The sequence below is a fragment of the Microchirus variegatus genome (assembly GCF_963457635.1).
Source record: "Microchirus variegatus genome assembly, chromosome: 14".
Lineage (NCBI taxonomy): Eukaryota > Metazoa > Chordata > Actinopteri > Pleuronectiformes > Soleidae > Microchirus > Microchirus variegatus.
In genome coordinates this window covers 23,868,274-23,884,190 of record NC_139815.1, presented here as the reverse complement: position 1 = coordinate 23,884,190, position 15,917 = coordinate 23,868,274, and the positions used below count along the sequence as shown (strand labels likewise).

The following is a 15,917-nucleotide window of genomic DNA, read 5'->3' as shown; positions in this document are numbered from 1 at the left end:
GCATCTCGGGGTGCGTGCTTGAGGATGCTACACATCTACTGACATACCAGGCACAGCTTTGTGTGTGAAATCTCACAGGTCATGCAAACCTTTTTACAAATGAGGTTGGGTGCTGGAGTTTGCTGTTGGCACATTTGCCAGGGCATTTTTTACATGCTTTGGGAGAAACCAGTAAAACTGAAATATCATACTGTGTTTGCGCGAAGGGTTCTGCAAGGTTTGATAACGGCGTGTGTCAGTGTTCTAGGGTGAAAGTAATTTAAAAAACAGTGGAACTCTCAGGAGGTACCTCCAGGTGAGAAGGGGCCCTTCTGTTTTTAGGTTCAGGTTTTGTTAGCTGCACCTGTTTAAAGGACACAATGGTTAGCTGGTCTGTCTGTGACAGAGTCTGGGTTTCCCATGAAGTGTGATTGAGGGTTGAGTTTGTACACCAGGAATCCTGACAATGCTGCCACAGCATGTTGACACTGCTCCACCCACCTGTGGCGCCATACATACACAGCATTCCCTCCCTCAATTATCCTTCCATCAGGAAGGAATCCTAATAAACCTGCTCCTTTCACTTCCCTTCAATCCATCACCTTCTGTTGATTAAACCGAGTCAACAGTGTGGAAATCTCACAGGTTCACAGCCGTTTATGTCTGTTTACCAAGAATCCGCCTCTGGTTAGATAAACCAGACAACTCTCGTCGTGTCGGTTATTTTCCGTGTTCGGGATGTGACTGACTGTAGAGCAGGAATTAACATCCCGATGCACCTGCTTTCCACACCACCCTCAGCAACTCACAAGTTCACTCACTCCAACTCTTCAGGTGTCTTCACTCCCTGACTCCTCAGGAAGTGAATCACCACATATTATGGTGGCAAAATAAAATTTAATTACTGTGGAACATACATCCCCTGACAGATATTTGGACTTAAATGTGTTTTTTATTCATTTGAATTTTTTTGAATTACTTCAAAATATTATTAAAGCAAGGGGCTATAATTAGTTTCTTTTTATCTTATTATTGTTGACATCTTCATCACATGAAGAAAAAAATGTGTTTGTCTGTAGCCCTTGCAGTAATGTTATAGGCTGATAAAAACTGATAGGCATTTGTGCATGTGCGTTCATGGCCTTGGTTCCATTGATACTAAAATAAGAATCCACATCAGTCTAGCATTCCATGCATACTAGCCTCAGCTTCACTTGTTTCATTTGTTCGTCTTTGAATTCTTTGAGCGACGGCTTGTATATGGGTCGGTACCAGTGGACCTCCTCACAAAACCCTTAAGCAAGTGTCCAATATTACCGTCATCGTTGTTGTTTTTCTTTCTTTTTGCACAAAAGCATGATACCAACATAGCTGGAAAGCATTGCGCTACAGGGAGTTGAGCAGTCCGGGCGTAGAGTCCGACGATATGCCGAAGTATCTTGTTAAGACTCCATCCGTCCATCCATTATCTACCGTTTTGTCCTCCGCCAGAGAGTCGCAGGGGGTGCTGTGCCTATCTCAGCTGACATAGGGCAATAGGGCGGGGTACACCCTGGACACTTCGCCAGTCCATCACAGGGCCACACATGGAGACAAACAACCACTGCATGTTTTTGGACTGTGGGGGGAAAAGCCCACAAAAATCCACGCACACACGGGGGGTCTTCTTGCTGCAAAGGTGAGAGTGCTAACCGTTATGCCAACCGTGATGCCCTTGTTAAGACTCAAAGACCCTAAATTTAATGATGATAATATTTTATACAGCCAGTCACAAATTAATAAATTCCCCTGGCTCTTTTACCACACAGCGCTACACTAACTAAGCAGCCTTGGCTCACCACAGTCACAGCACGGAAATACAGTTCAAGAGAGGGTCTATAAGCAGGAACTGGGGCAGAGAGGAAGAGAACCATTTTGTCCCCCAGGTATGACAGAGTCACTCAGGCAGAAAGATTCCACATGGAAGGAGGTGGGCAGGAGCAGTGTGTGTGTGTGGGGGTGTGGGGGGGGTGACATGTAGGAACTCTTGGCTTCCTCTCTCGTTTGTGCCCCCCCCCCCCTCCCTGAAAACACATCTGTCTTCCTTTCTCTGCCACACACCTTCTCTGCATCCTTTGCTCACCTTGTCACTCCAATAGAGGCTTCTTTTTCTTTTTTAACTTAAAGCATATTTTCATATTTTGGGAAGCCACAAAGTGTAGTTTGTGTCACATGTAGCTTCTGCCATAGTTATGAAACCTAATGCACTTGTTTTTTCTTGTCTTGTTAGGCAGTGTTCTTTGGCCTTCACAGTCACTGCTCTTACCGTTACCCCGAGCGGTCCATCTTAACATGCAAATATGTGTCTGCTCTACAGTGATCACCATTATATTCCGTGGCAGAGCCATCTCATGGCTGCGTGCATTAAAACAATTAAACTTTGCCCCTCCCCCATCACAACAATCATTTGCGGATGTGTTGGGTGAAATTTAGCAAGAAATTATCATTTTCTGAATCACTTCACTCTGCTTGCTCGGTGTTTGTTTCATTCTTTCTCTTTCTCTGCGTCGTCTTTGAGGTCTTTAAAAGACCCTGAGCCCCCTGCATGTTCTTCTTTTTACTTCTTTTCTCTGTACTTTTTTTTCATCATTATCCAACAGCACTTTTCTGTGCGTGCAAATGCTTTCTGAACGGCATCCTTTCTTCCCTTTCAGGCTGGATGTCATTGTTGCTGCCTGTGGGCTGGGTGTATTTATTTAGGGGTAATTGGTGTGTGGATGAGTGAGGTAATGAGGTGCATCCACACTTGGCTGCTCCCCTCCCTGAGAGCCTGAGACAGACGTAGCCTTGCTGAGCTCCAACTTGAGCTGCATCACACGGCTGTCTCCTCCACACAGGCCAGAATGGCTTTTTCATACCCAGGTGGACAAACACAATCGCTGGAGCTGATACCTCAATGAGGCGTCTGCAGTGTGAAGTGGTGTTTCTGTGTGTGTGGGTGTGCACACGCGCGTGTATGTGTGTGTACTCGTGCATGACTCCTTGTGTGTGTACATGTGCGTGTATTTGTATTTGAGAAACCGGCGCTTGGTTGTTTGCCTGTCTCCGTCTCGAGTCCATGGTTGTCTTGCAGCCTGTGTTTGTATTTTCCCTGTGTGTTTGTAAGTGCATGTATATCAGGCTGAGTGGATGTTCAATGGAGCTCAAGGAGGACCTTTGGCTCTCGTAGCCCCCTGCCAACCTCAAACTGCCCCTGATGTCCTACAGAGTTACCTAATGATTTCACTTACACCTCCCTTATCTGTCTGGCCCGTGTGGCAGCAACCGTCTGACGCTTCTGCCTTTACATGCCATTTGCTGCCTCATATCGTGTGAAATTCAATTGCACAGCTCAGACTGTAGCCAGAGTACGGGGATCTCCCTCCCTCCCTCCCTCCCGCTCTCTCTCTCTCTCCCTCCTTCCTCTCTAACACTGTATCTCCCTCTATCATTTCCGTCCATTTGTAAATACAAACACTTCCAGCGTCATATTTTCTCAGAGCAATCTTGGAATTTTGTGTTTTTTTTTCCCCAAAGAGAACACTTAATTTCTTCCACTGTGCGACACAGTTTGAATGAGCCGCAGTTTGAAACAGCTAAAGTTTTTTAATAGGAAAGCTTGGATGTTTGAAGCTGCCCACAGGTGTTCGGCAGATAATGTTATGCATAGATTGTTTTGTTGTTATCAGGGTAATTGGTGTAGACCTGCCAGCCTTTGATAGACACACAATTACTGTATGTGATGCAAAACTGGACTCATTTTAGGGCAGGATTTTGAGTTGCTAATGGTGCCTCATTCAGCTTTGGGCTGTCCCCAAAAGTGCCGGGCCAAATCAAACACACCGCTCCAGGGTAATTGAGGCCCTCTCGGCACCCCCTGCAGTGAGCAAGGCAGAACTGTAATCCCCTGACAACTCTGACTTGGCCCCAATCTGGCAGGCCGCCCATTTCCCAGCAAAACGTCTAACTCGGCATCAGAGAGAGAGAGAAGAAGTTGGATGGAAGGGAACGCTTTCCAATTTCGCTATCCTTTTCAGCTCTGCAGCCTCTCTCATTCTCTGTACTAACCCTTCATTTTTTGAACAGTTTACACTTCATAGAACATAATTGGATACTAATTATCAGTCACATCACCATCAAATGTTTCTCATTCGTCTTGTGAATGTTTTTCTGTTGTTTTTATATATATATATCAAAACTTAAACCATCTTAACAGCAGGAATATTTTCACCTTTCAGTTTAAAATGTTGTTCCTTTCCAAACACCCTTTTAAAATGAAAAGTCCTTTAATTACAGACAATCTAAGCATGTTTTAGTGTGAAATTTGCTGAATTTTAGTTTTTCATCTGCTGTTTTGTAAAAATCGTAAAATCTACTGACGTTTTTCAAGTTTATTTAACTAAAACCCACCTGCTCCTGCATCATTACATATTTGGTCACTGTTATCTGCACTGAATGTTCATCATTCCTCCATTTCAGTGCTTTTCTTGGTGGATCTTTTTACCTCATAAATGCATTCGTACTGTAGCAGTAGTAGCAGCTTGTTATTATTGTCTAAGTATTTAGACAATAATTGTAGCTTCTACACAGCCATTAAATAGTCGCTACACTTGTTTATTGTAATCTGATTTAACATAATCTTGATCCACTTTAAGAAGCTAAAACAAGTTAATCCTGACACTCAGTAACAGTTTTCTCAGTTTCTATTGTTGTGTGCTGTTAATGCTTAATGTAACACTTTTACACCACCAAGGGAAAGTAATAATCTGAAGGATCAAATTGGATTTTTGTTTCTAAACTGCCAAAGAGCTGCAGTTCATGTGCTGAGAAGTCTACATTTTTAATCTTGCTCTAACATGTTTTTAATGGATGGAGTGAAAGGATCTGCACATTTTCTTCCTCTTTTTTTAGTGAAACCTATTCTTATTTTCATATTTTTTCAAATCCACAACTTCACAATGTTACCAGAGTCTATGTCGGTTGTTTGCAGAGAGGATATCATCCCGGATTTTTATATTTAGCCTGTATTCTCCCCAGGCCCTGGCTCACTTTTTTTAATGGCTTTAGTAATGCTTCACAATTAACACTCTGAATCCTATGCTCCAGGTTAGGTAATAGCTGATGAGATTCAGGCTAAATTAGAAAACACAAAACAAGAATTCCCCCATCACCCACAGTGTGTCATGGACCTAGAGGTGATGGCTGGAAATGGAAGGTGGTGAATTTTTTGACAATGCAGCCGAGGTGATGTCTCATTCCCTCTGACATCTCCCAACACCCTAAAGGTGGCTTTGCCAACAGTCTACCCAGGGAGCACCTCACCTAGCTGTGGCTAAATATACTCAACCACCTGCCCACAGGGACCTCACCGGTGAGGAGAGCAAAGGTGGAGGTGGAGTGGAGGGTAAATGGGCAGAGAGAGGAATGAGAGGTTGAAGGGAACTGAGGCCCTTTTCAGACCTGGCGTTAACATCCATCTCAGGTGATTTGATTGCTAGTGGACAGCTCTAAGTATCTCCACGTGAGCTTTATATGCATCAAATTACAGAGGAAGAGACCTCCAATAGCACTACCACCAGCAATGCTCTCACTTTTAACCATTCTCAGGACAAAAATATGTGTAAAATTGGCCAGAAGAAGACTCTTTGATGAGTTTATATGTCCTCATCTGCAACCGAGTCCAATTAAATGTAGCTTTCCTTTGATAGCACTGTATCAGTGGAGATGGAGAATTTTCAGTCAATCAATGGAACTAAATCATTTAACTCAGAAAAGTCCCAGGACAAGTTAATTGGGATTAAGTTAAGATCTTGAAAAGCTTCTAATCTGGAGCATGTCCTGAAGCTCTTTCTCCAGATATTTGTAATTGTATTTATTCAACCAATATATTTCCTAAAACAGCTACTTTAGTTGAAGAGCCACATTTGTTAGACACCAGACCAGCTTTTTTCAGCGGATTTGTTTAATTGTGCTACATTAACTTTCAGCTGTTTTTCTTTTATTATGTTGCTGCAGTGTTATTACATTTTTATGGGTGGGCAAAAAACTCTAATCTCCCCCTTAGAAACTAAACTTTTTATACATTTCCTGAAAAGGCTGCATGTTTTGAGCTCTCAAGACAGACAGTTGAATTGAATGGTAACAACTCTAGATGCTCCCCAGTGGCAGAGTTCAGGCTGTCTGCCTGTGGGATGATGTGGAGTGAATGGCCTTAGCGGCTCTAGGCTGGTCTATGTGTGGCCCGGCTGGTCCAAGTCAGCAGTAATGACTGGCTTTGGCCAGCATGCCTGTTAATGTGAATGGGGTTACTCTGGGCAACACCTTTTCAGCTGGGTCCTATGAAGTCCCCAGTATGGTGGTCTTTGTCCACACAAGGGCTGTCCTCTCAGCAAAAAGGGCTTCTTTTTTGTGAGGACTATCAACTGGTGATGGATTATACCCACCCCCCTTTATTCATCTAGGCAGACGAACAGACACAAATGCGTGCAAACATAGACGCGCACTCTTGTGCATACGTACAGCCACAAAAGCGTCACAAGTGTGATCAACACATCAGCACATTATCGTACACAGTTGTGTCATAATGTGAGTCCACCTCTAAGTGTGTGTGTGTAAAATGGTTAACATCGCATGCTTTCATTAATCATTTCCTAATCACGTCGGTGCATTTTCCTCCCAAGTTATTTCTCTTCCTTGATTTGTATTTGGTACTGTTAACCAACTTTTCTTCAGTTTTTCACTAACACTTGTTTTTTGTCTGAATAAGAAATGGATACAAGTTACCTGTGATCCCATAGAGTCATATGACTCTGAAAAAGACACAGGATTTATAGGCTCTGATGGACAGAGATGTAAAAACTGCTGCTTTTTGTTGACGCCATTTTCTTCTTGACTTTTAATGATCACCATTCATTTTGGTGTTTAAGTGGTTTATGTTTTCCTTATGGTTACTCACTTAGGTTCAGATGAACAGCTTGTTATCAGGCTTCTGCAGAGCTTGACAATGAGCTGACCATTTGAATCCAGTGTATTGGAGCAGGGCAACATCTACAACATGCAGGGCAGTGTTCCCTGAGGACGAGGGCTTGAAAACACTAGTATAGTGAGGGCGGCCTAGTTCATATGTAAGTTGGTATTTTTGACAGCATGTTTTTTTTTCTACATCCAGTTTTTAAAATATTTCTGTCCACACACCAAGTCATCAAAAAAATCCTTGCTGTTATAACTGTGAAGCCTTTGTGGCCATAAGAGAAAATAGCCAAAACCTATTCCGGTAGGCTAACAAAAAATTGTATCCATGTATGTGTAAGCACATTAAAAATTCCAATAAGCAGCGCAAACACTAGCACAAGTTTGGCTACATCTGATGCTATTACACAACCAAAAACACACTTTTCCCCTTTCTGTACACAGAACATCTTTTCAAAATCTGTGTTTCAGAGACCTAGCTCACATTTTGCATGTGTATTAAAGGCCAAAAACACAGATAAAATGCTGTTTTTTTCAATAATACCTGCAGCATGCTGCCATATCTGGCTGCACTTTGTGGAACCAAGCAAGCATAAAGCAAATATATTTCCTATAGGGCTTGTGGCATTCAGTGCAGCAATGCTACATGCAGGATGTACAAGCAAGTAAGCAGGGGGTAGTGTGTTGAAAAGCGAATAATACTGTATGTTGTCATCCTCTGCCTCCTGTTGTCGTTGTCGTCGTCCTGATTCGTGTGTGCTTCGTTCAGTTCTGGTCTTTTCCAAGCACAACATACTATTCCCCCTGTCAAAGTTGTCACACAACCCCCCCCCCTCCCACCCACAGGGTCAGCCACTTACACAGGCTGACACAGTAACCTCCGTATGACCTTTCGCTTTCAAACATTATGCCTGTAAACTCTGTGATCTCCATTACAACACAAACAACGAGAGAGAAACGGGTAGAGAAGACTGGGTTTCAGAGACCTACGTTGTAATGGACTGCTACGTGTGCTCGTGTTGTAAATGCCTCCGTGTGACACATGCACAGGCAAGTAGGTTTGCACATTAAGTGCAACCTAGAAAAAAAACATAAATAATACATGGGTAAAAATGTAATTTGTATAGTGTCTGGCTTTTTGTGATTAAAGCAGTAGCAGAAACAAATATGTTAAAAGAATAATGTGAAAATGCTACAAAATATCCCTATTTTCTTCCTGTGTTTTGAGGTTCCAGTGGAATAGCAAGGATGTGCAAAGGAAATTAAAATAATGAGGCCTCAAAATGCTGAAGACAACGAATTAAAACTCTTCCAGTGTTTCACCCAGGTGCGATTATAGCAGGGCATCTATAGCACTAGCAAACATGATCTCAGCACAAGTGTCAGTGTTTTTTAACCTGAGCATTGTTGATATCAGAGTCATGGTTTGAGGGGTAAAATGTGTGTTTGAGGGCACAAGAGGTCCCCCCCCAGATATGCTGTCATAACCCATGCAGCCACACTCTTTGCTATGGGCCTATCTCTCGTGAAGGCAGCGCTTAGACATGTTTGTACTCTTCACCCTCGATCCCTCTCCCTTGCTCTTCAAGGCACCATGTCACTTCAGGGGTGGACCAGCGCTCGCTGGCTGTGCCCAAGTCCATAACACCAACTAACCCCACCCCCTTACCACCCATCACCACTGGGGTCAATGTGCCCTCACCCCCCTCACCCCCCTCACCCCACAGTGCCCACGGTCTGTAGCAGCACTGCCCTCCAAAGAGAAACAAAACTGAACTGAAAAGAGACAAAATGGCCCCACGTTGCTCGTCCTGTCAAAGCTCCTGACAGGCCTGAGTACAGGCCCTCAGAGGAGAGTTCAGCTGGAGATGATGATGAGGGAGATAACAAGTCAAGTTGTTTTTAAAAAAAAAAAAAAAAAAGCACAGTTACACTTTGGCCTGCGTTTGTCTGTTTGGTTATTCAGAAGCATCACGTGCATGTCATGTTTAGTAACATGACATACTATCAAATGCTGTTTTACATTTGTGTGTGGAGCGTCAAAGTGGGGGGAAGTGAGCAGCTATATAGAGTTATTCCAGAGAACAGAAACTAACATTCCATTAAGGTTAAAACAAAGCGTCGAGTACTGCCAGCTAATCAATGTCCTGTTTAGACACGTTTGCTTTTTAATGAAATGCAGTCATTTGTTAGTCTCGTTCCATTCTTCCAGTGTTGGGGGAATATAATTACACTCGAAATGCTTACTCATCCTTCTGCCTGCCCACTCTGTCACATGCATTATCCCTGAAGCAGAAGAGACGAGGAGCCCGTGTCTGTATTTGTCAGTCAGTCTGCTTGACTATGTGTAGGCCGGGTTTTTCAAACCAATCTGTGATCAGGCGGCAGGTGACCGTCGACCAATTACCGAAAAAGAAATGTGAGACTCGCTCTGTTGTATCTGTGTTAATTGAGTTCAAAATAAATAGATAATAAACACTGTAATGTATAGAACTTAAAGAAGGCATGTCTTTAATCCCTTAGATGTAATGACATATTTTCAAACAGCAAAAAGAAGGAAAAAATGTGAAAAACAACGAGGAACATGAATGGAAAAAAAAATAACTCTAACATGACAAATGGGGATTGAAACTTCCCCAGTCAACAGGTTATTCTGTAGGTAAGGCCAGAGATCATGTTGCACTCCACCACAATAGAAGAGGAAGGTAGAGCTTCTTCTCGCTTTTGTTAAATGCAGGTGGCCTAGAATTCCCAAAGTGATGGGATTTATGCTTGGTTGTTTCAGCTTTTTTTTTTTTGTCTTGCACAGTGGCGGAAGTATTCTCTAAAATTGCCAGCATAAATGTGATGACTGAAGTCTGCTTCTCCTTTTTTAAGAAGAAAAAAAAAAAACACATCACCATTTCATGTGGGTTTTTGTTGTGCCGAAAGTTAATCCGAGAGGTTCCAATAGGTTCAGCAAATGATTTCCCACACAATGCAGTGTAACTTAAGAGGTGTGAGGGATTATGGCACTGGGAGGTGATTTAGTTTGGTTTAGTGACTGGATAGACCAGCGAGTCTGGGAAATTTCTACCATTTTTTTTTTTTCCCTGCTACCATTTTGACCCCCGGCGAGTTGTAGAAATAAGACTGGAAATGGAGGACGCTGACCTGTTGTCACGGACAGACGTGCACAATAGTTTACAGTGGCTGCACGGCTGCTGTGCTGCTCAGAGAAATGGAATTGACAAAAGGTGTTAGTGTGACCACTATACGCGAATACTGGCCGTGGTGCATATGTTCTTGCTCAGTTCTGCATAAATACGGCTACAGAAATCCCTCATTCATGCATGGCGGCGTATAGCGATATTCCCTCTGTTGTTTCTGTGTGGTTGTAATAACTCCCGCGTAGTTGTACAATGTTTAGTTTCTCATTTCCAATTCAACTTAATAGAGCTTATAATGTGCTGACCAAATAGCAGCACTTGTTGTGTTAAGTAGGTGTTTATGGTAAATATCGTGCCACTCCATTGAGCATGTTCCCACATCACCTAATCTGATTGGAACAGCCAGACCAGTCGTCGTATGTTCCAACAAGGTGTTAAGTTTCCCATAGTCCTAAGCTGTACAGTGACACGGGCCATTTGAAAGTGTGGCTAAAACTCTATGGAAGAAATGACTCGTTAAATTAGCACCTAATACTCCGGTCATTAGCAAGCCGTTACCACCAGTGGAATGCCTTTGATGGTACTGCTTTGTGTGTTTGAGTCTCTTGAAAGCTTGAGCTTGAAAAATTGTATATCTGGATCTTTAATTGTAACACACCGTTGTGCACATAAGGGGAAAAAAACACAGAAAGTGTGATTTTATGCCCTCTTTGACGCATAAAACTGTCGTATGTGGAGATTGTAGCCATGCAATTGCGAGTAGCATGAAATACGGGTACTCCTTAAGAAGCAGGTCTTTGTGGTGTTTAGTAAGCTGTAAGGGAATTGTCCGTTCTGGGGAGATATTAGTAAACCCTCTTAGGCAAAGCCAGTCTGTGGGCCAACCCTGAGGGCTCATTTCAAGTGCTTAGCACTCGTTTGGAGCTTTGTCACCCCTCGCCCTGTTGCCAGCATGGCCCCAGCCCCTCTGGCTGAGGAGCGGAGCTCAACCGGACAGACCTTTTACCCCTTCCCGCCACCAGGGAGGGAACACAGACATCACAACTCTAAAACACACACACACATATTCACGGTAACATTGTGGCACACAAGTCATTTTCACAGTCCCCCCCCACCCTCCAGTACTGTGCCATAACCAATGGTCTACTTTCCCGCCGTCCACTCTCATGCAGCCCCCCCCCCCTTTAGTCACTTTCTCTTCTGCTTATTTTTCCCCTCTTTCTCCACCCTTGTGAAGGTTGCCAGGCAGCAGGGAAAGACTTCACACACATACACCCCACTATGCCTCTGAGGGTTTTCCGGATGTCCTTGCTTACATCATGGAGTGTGCAGGTCGTAGGGAAGCAGATTCCCTAACTATGTCTGTCTAAGTCTTACTCTGACCTCCATTCATTTGGAGTCGGTGCAAATGTCCATGGCAGCCCCACAGTTGGCTTATCTCTGCTAAAATAACAATAGCCCCAAGTTTGGGTGTTGGTGGTCATCTTGTTTCCTTGCATTCAAATTCTTTTTTTTATAACAAGAGTGTTAAGTAAGTTATTTATAATAACCTGATAACCAATAACTTCCATCAGCGCAAACGGTAGCTGTCACTCATGCGCGGGATAGTGGCCGATTGTTACTCGGCTGTGTTTTCTCTCTGTGTGGTAAACTAATCGATTGGTTTTGTCTGCTCCTCCCTCCAACTTTGATGTTCCCATTGATTGTTCTCATCTGCCCCAGAACTCAAAGGTTAGAGGAGCTGTGCTGCACTTCTGGATTGCTTTGACCTTCGCTCTGCACATGCTCAGTGGGTTCACAGAGCCCAGAGCCAAGCAGACACAGTGTAGCCAGGACCTTGGGTGCGTGACAGCCAGACAACGGTGTGATGTCTTTTTTTTTTTCCTTTTTTTTTTTAACTCACCCACTGAGAATGATGTATATGTGATTGATTTTTCCCTAGCCCTCTCTCTACCGTGTTTACGCTGCAATGCACTAAGCAGGACTGAGTCCAGGCTTGATCAATGTATTGTTTTTTCTTTTTCAATCACACTTGAGTGAGCTGAAGACACGAAAGGTTACACAGGTGAGGTTTGGCAGGGGCTGGAAGCAGAGCGGAGCTTGTGGAGGCCCCCTCAACGCCAATATATGAGCTCGCATGGATGTTTATGTGTGTCTGAGAGTGGGGGAGTGAGTCAGAGAAAGAGTTGCGTCCAAAGAAAAGTCCAACAAACATCTGTTTTAAACAACACGCATGTTGGTTTCTGTGCCTTCATCTCGTTCTTTCACCAAGTGAGAATTGTCCGTCCTTGCCTCTTTAAGTCCTGTGTAACCTTACCTTTATCATCTTTCATTAAATTATAGGTCCTTCACAGTGTCTCAGTGCTCACCTGCCCCACATAATCTGCTAGGCTGCATGAAGACTACTCCTCTTGTTTCCTCGACTTGCCTGACAACTAGAGTCTGCTCTCTCACACACACACACACACACACACAAAGGCAATGTGCCCCACAGAAAAGGGACCAGTTGAGCACGATATACCTCCATCCTGTTAGCCACAGTAGCCAGAGTGTGAGGCTTCATATCAGACAGGAACATCAGGAATGTAAGAACATTTTGTAGTTCAGCTTATGTGCTCCTCGAACAGCATTAAGCAAAGGAAGGATGTAGTCTGCCCTAGAGGAGTAAAGAGTGTCACGTAGTCTTGATTTGATCTCTTAGCATTGACGCTGCTAAACCCTATAGCCAAACACCTAGTGATTAAGAAAAAGATAAGTATCTGTGGGAGTGGAAAGGGCTCTCCTAAAGCTGGATGTCTGGAGGGGGTACAGATGTGGCGGGTAGGGCTGCGATGGGAGGTGTGGGGTTGGGAGGCATGGGAGTGCAGGCTTTGACCAGTGGGTTTCAGATGTCATGGCAGATTCTTTCGGGGGGGGACAAATGATAGGGTTTAACTTCTCTTGTACCTGGTATTCTTGTATTCTGATTTAACCTCCGTGATAGACACTTGAGTAACCTGCTACTCAACACCATTGTCAGACGCACACTTGACTCTGGGGACACTTCACCTCCTCTCACGCTCTCAGCACCTCTTCAAGACTTTGTTCGTGGAGTGCCACTGGCGGCCTTTTCTTGTGGCTTCAGGAGAGCAGAGCGGTGTAGCCCCTCTTAAGCTTTATAGTGGTTAGCGCGTTAGCGTTAGGGGGCTTTACATGAGTGGCCCTTTGTGCTCTGAGTTGGCACAGGGCGGCTCCACAGATAAGCTTTGCTGTGAAACGGCTAAAAGACTTGATTCTAATGACTCTTGATTTTTAAAAAAAATCACCTGTGTTACAAACACGACAAAGCAAGAGCAAAATGCTGTAAATGCTGCAAGGCTTATCAATGTTTGCTCCCAAATAAGAATGGAAGAAACCAGTTGACAACTTTTAAACTAACAATTTGACAAAAAAATAATAATTGTATTTTACATTGTATTAACATTGTATATTAGGTTAAATTAAGTTCATCTGGTTTTACAGGGTTAGAAATACATCTACAGCAGCCTATTTTCATGTCCTCCAGCTTGCTTCATCTCCATGCTTCATCTCCTCTTTTTCTCTTCTTCATTTTCTTCAAATATATCAAAAGTAAAGCCCAATTTATACTTCTGCGTAAAGTGCTCTGCGTAGGCTACGTAGAGACTCTGCGTCGACGCAGAGACTGTCAAAGAGCCTCTGCGTCGTCTCCGTCTGCACAAAATATTTTTTAAGTGTCCGTCACTCCGTCAAGGGACTACGGAGACGGCAAGAGCTGCGATTGGTCCTCAGGACAGGCCGAGCGAAGCTGCTCTGTGCCGGCTCTCAGTGCGCTCCGGGCGTCCTGACAGAGGCGGAGCTGATCCCCGCCGATAACGCCGCTGCCGAACTATAAATACGTCATATCTTAACACACACAGCACATGTTTAGACTCTAAATGGCCAATTTCTCGCCTCAAATTATCTTAAAACTGCGTTCCGTGGCACAGAAAAGTGAGAAACGGCCACTGTTTCAACAACAACAGTCTTTCTCTCTCTTTCTTTCTCGGACGCCATTGCTCACTGTAGCCAGAAGCACAACAACCTTGCGCAGCGACCCCTACTGATCGGGCGGGAAATTGCAGCGAGTGTCCGTCACCACGGCGCAGAAGTATAAATGCTCGAGGCGTCTCCGTGGTGATGCAGACGGATAACGCATACGCAGTCGGAGAAGTATAATGTGGCCTTTAGGTTGTGTTTTGTGTTCTTGATCCAGGCAGTTGAGTGTCGTATCTGTGACCTTGACACACTCGCCAGACTTCTTTGGGCAGATTGGACAGATGTGGTCTGTCATTGGTTCAGAAAGGTTTCTCTTGTGACGCTGTTGATCATAGCAGCTCAAGTAGAAATTACAGACTGCCAACCCATCGAAAACGTGTTTCAGACGACACCAGGTTTCTGTCTAAATCAATGGATAGAGATCCAAAAAATGACATGGAAACGGCAGTCAGTCTGATGAAATCAGTCTGTCTATCAAAGATCGGTGACTTTGCCACGAATTTAACACGCACCGAGTTTCGGCAACCTCAAACCTGTTTTACGGCTTAATCCAGAGACATGACACCGTCAACTCTGGCCTTTCTTCTTTTGATTTTCCGTTGGCTCCTCCCACCGTAGCCCTCGCACTGAACAGGTTTATGTTATCCTCTCTATTGGCTCCCTTTCCTCCTCTTTCTTGCTCGATCATAGCTCATTCAGTCCATCAGTCATAAATCATTTGAATCTGTCTGAGTACACTCAAATAAATCTGGGGACTGTGGGTTCGTATTGAAAAACATTTGGGGGTCCTGGCAGTTTGTTTAATCTGATTGGGAACCTCTGCAGTACACAACCACACACACACCCACACACACACTGATACACACATATTCCATGAGCGCTGTAACAGACCTAAAGCTCTCTGAAGCATTTAGCAGCACGCTAGCAGGTTTACTCCACACTGCCAGTGCTGAGGGGAGTGGTGAAGCATCTAATGCAATTTCAACCTAACATGACTCTCTGTGAATAAACATCACTGACGTGTACCATATACTGTATGTTAAACCACTGTAGCACATTCTTTTTCCTCCAAACAGGCTGATATAATACTCTGCCCCGCCCCCCCCCCCCCACCTCCCACCTCCCACCTCCCTCTCCTTCTCTGTCTCCCTCCCTCCCGCCCTCACCCTTATTTCTGTAGAGACTGCATTTGCCTCCAGACTTGTCTGAGACAGTGAGTCGCGTGAGCAGGGGGGAGCTGGCAGGAGGGGCCTCGGTGGCTGCAGCCTGTGGCTCCGCCACTTCCGGCAACAAACACCTGGACTTCTAGGGGTCCCACACGGTCGCCACAGGCAACCAAATACCTGGAACGCAGTCGCAGCGTTGTCCTCTTTAACACCACGACCAGGTCGCTCCCTCGACCCCCCCCTCGTGATGTCAACCACGATGATGATCTTGTCAGACTTAAACATCCTCAGCACCTCTTCTCACAGTGGACACAAATCTTCACAACATTTCAAGGTTTTCTTATATACATACTGTATATAATGTTGCATGGCACGACACGCTTTGACAGCTGCTTGTTGCAAGAAGACGATGGACGGGGTACTCGCCTCAATTCAATTTGCCTATAGAGGGGTTTGTTTACATATAAAGTGTAATCTTTAAATATTTTTTTTGGGGTCATTTCAGACTTTCAGGCTTGAAGAACACATTTGTTTTTTTTCTAGAATAACGTAATGACAATGTGCTTTAACTGAGTAAAATAAAAAATAATTTCCTACTCAA

General features: G+C 44.2%; 1 protein-coding gene across 1 annotated transcript in view; it reads left to right on the top strand.

The window, feature by feature from the left end:
* The window catches only part of elp4 (elongator acetyltransferase complex subunit 4), a gene marked incomplete at its 5' end in the record, with an annotated part of 51,579 nt that extends 35,966 nt beyond the window's left edge, over positions 1-15,613 (top strand). The window contains one exon of the mRNA XM_083900681.1: positions 15,331-15,613. Within this exon, the coding sequence (XP_083756807.1) occupies positions 15,331-15,459 (129 nt within the window). The 3' untranslated portion in view covers positions 15,460-15,613. The remainder of the gene's footprint in view (positions 1-15,330) is intronic.
* Between the last annotated feature and the right edge of the window lie 304 nt (positions 15,614-15,917).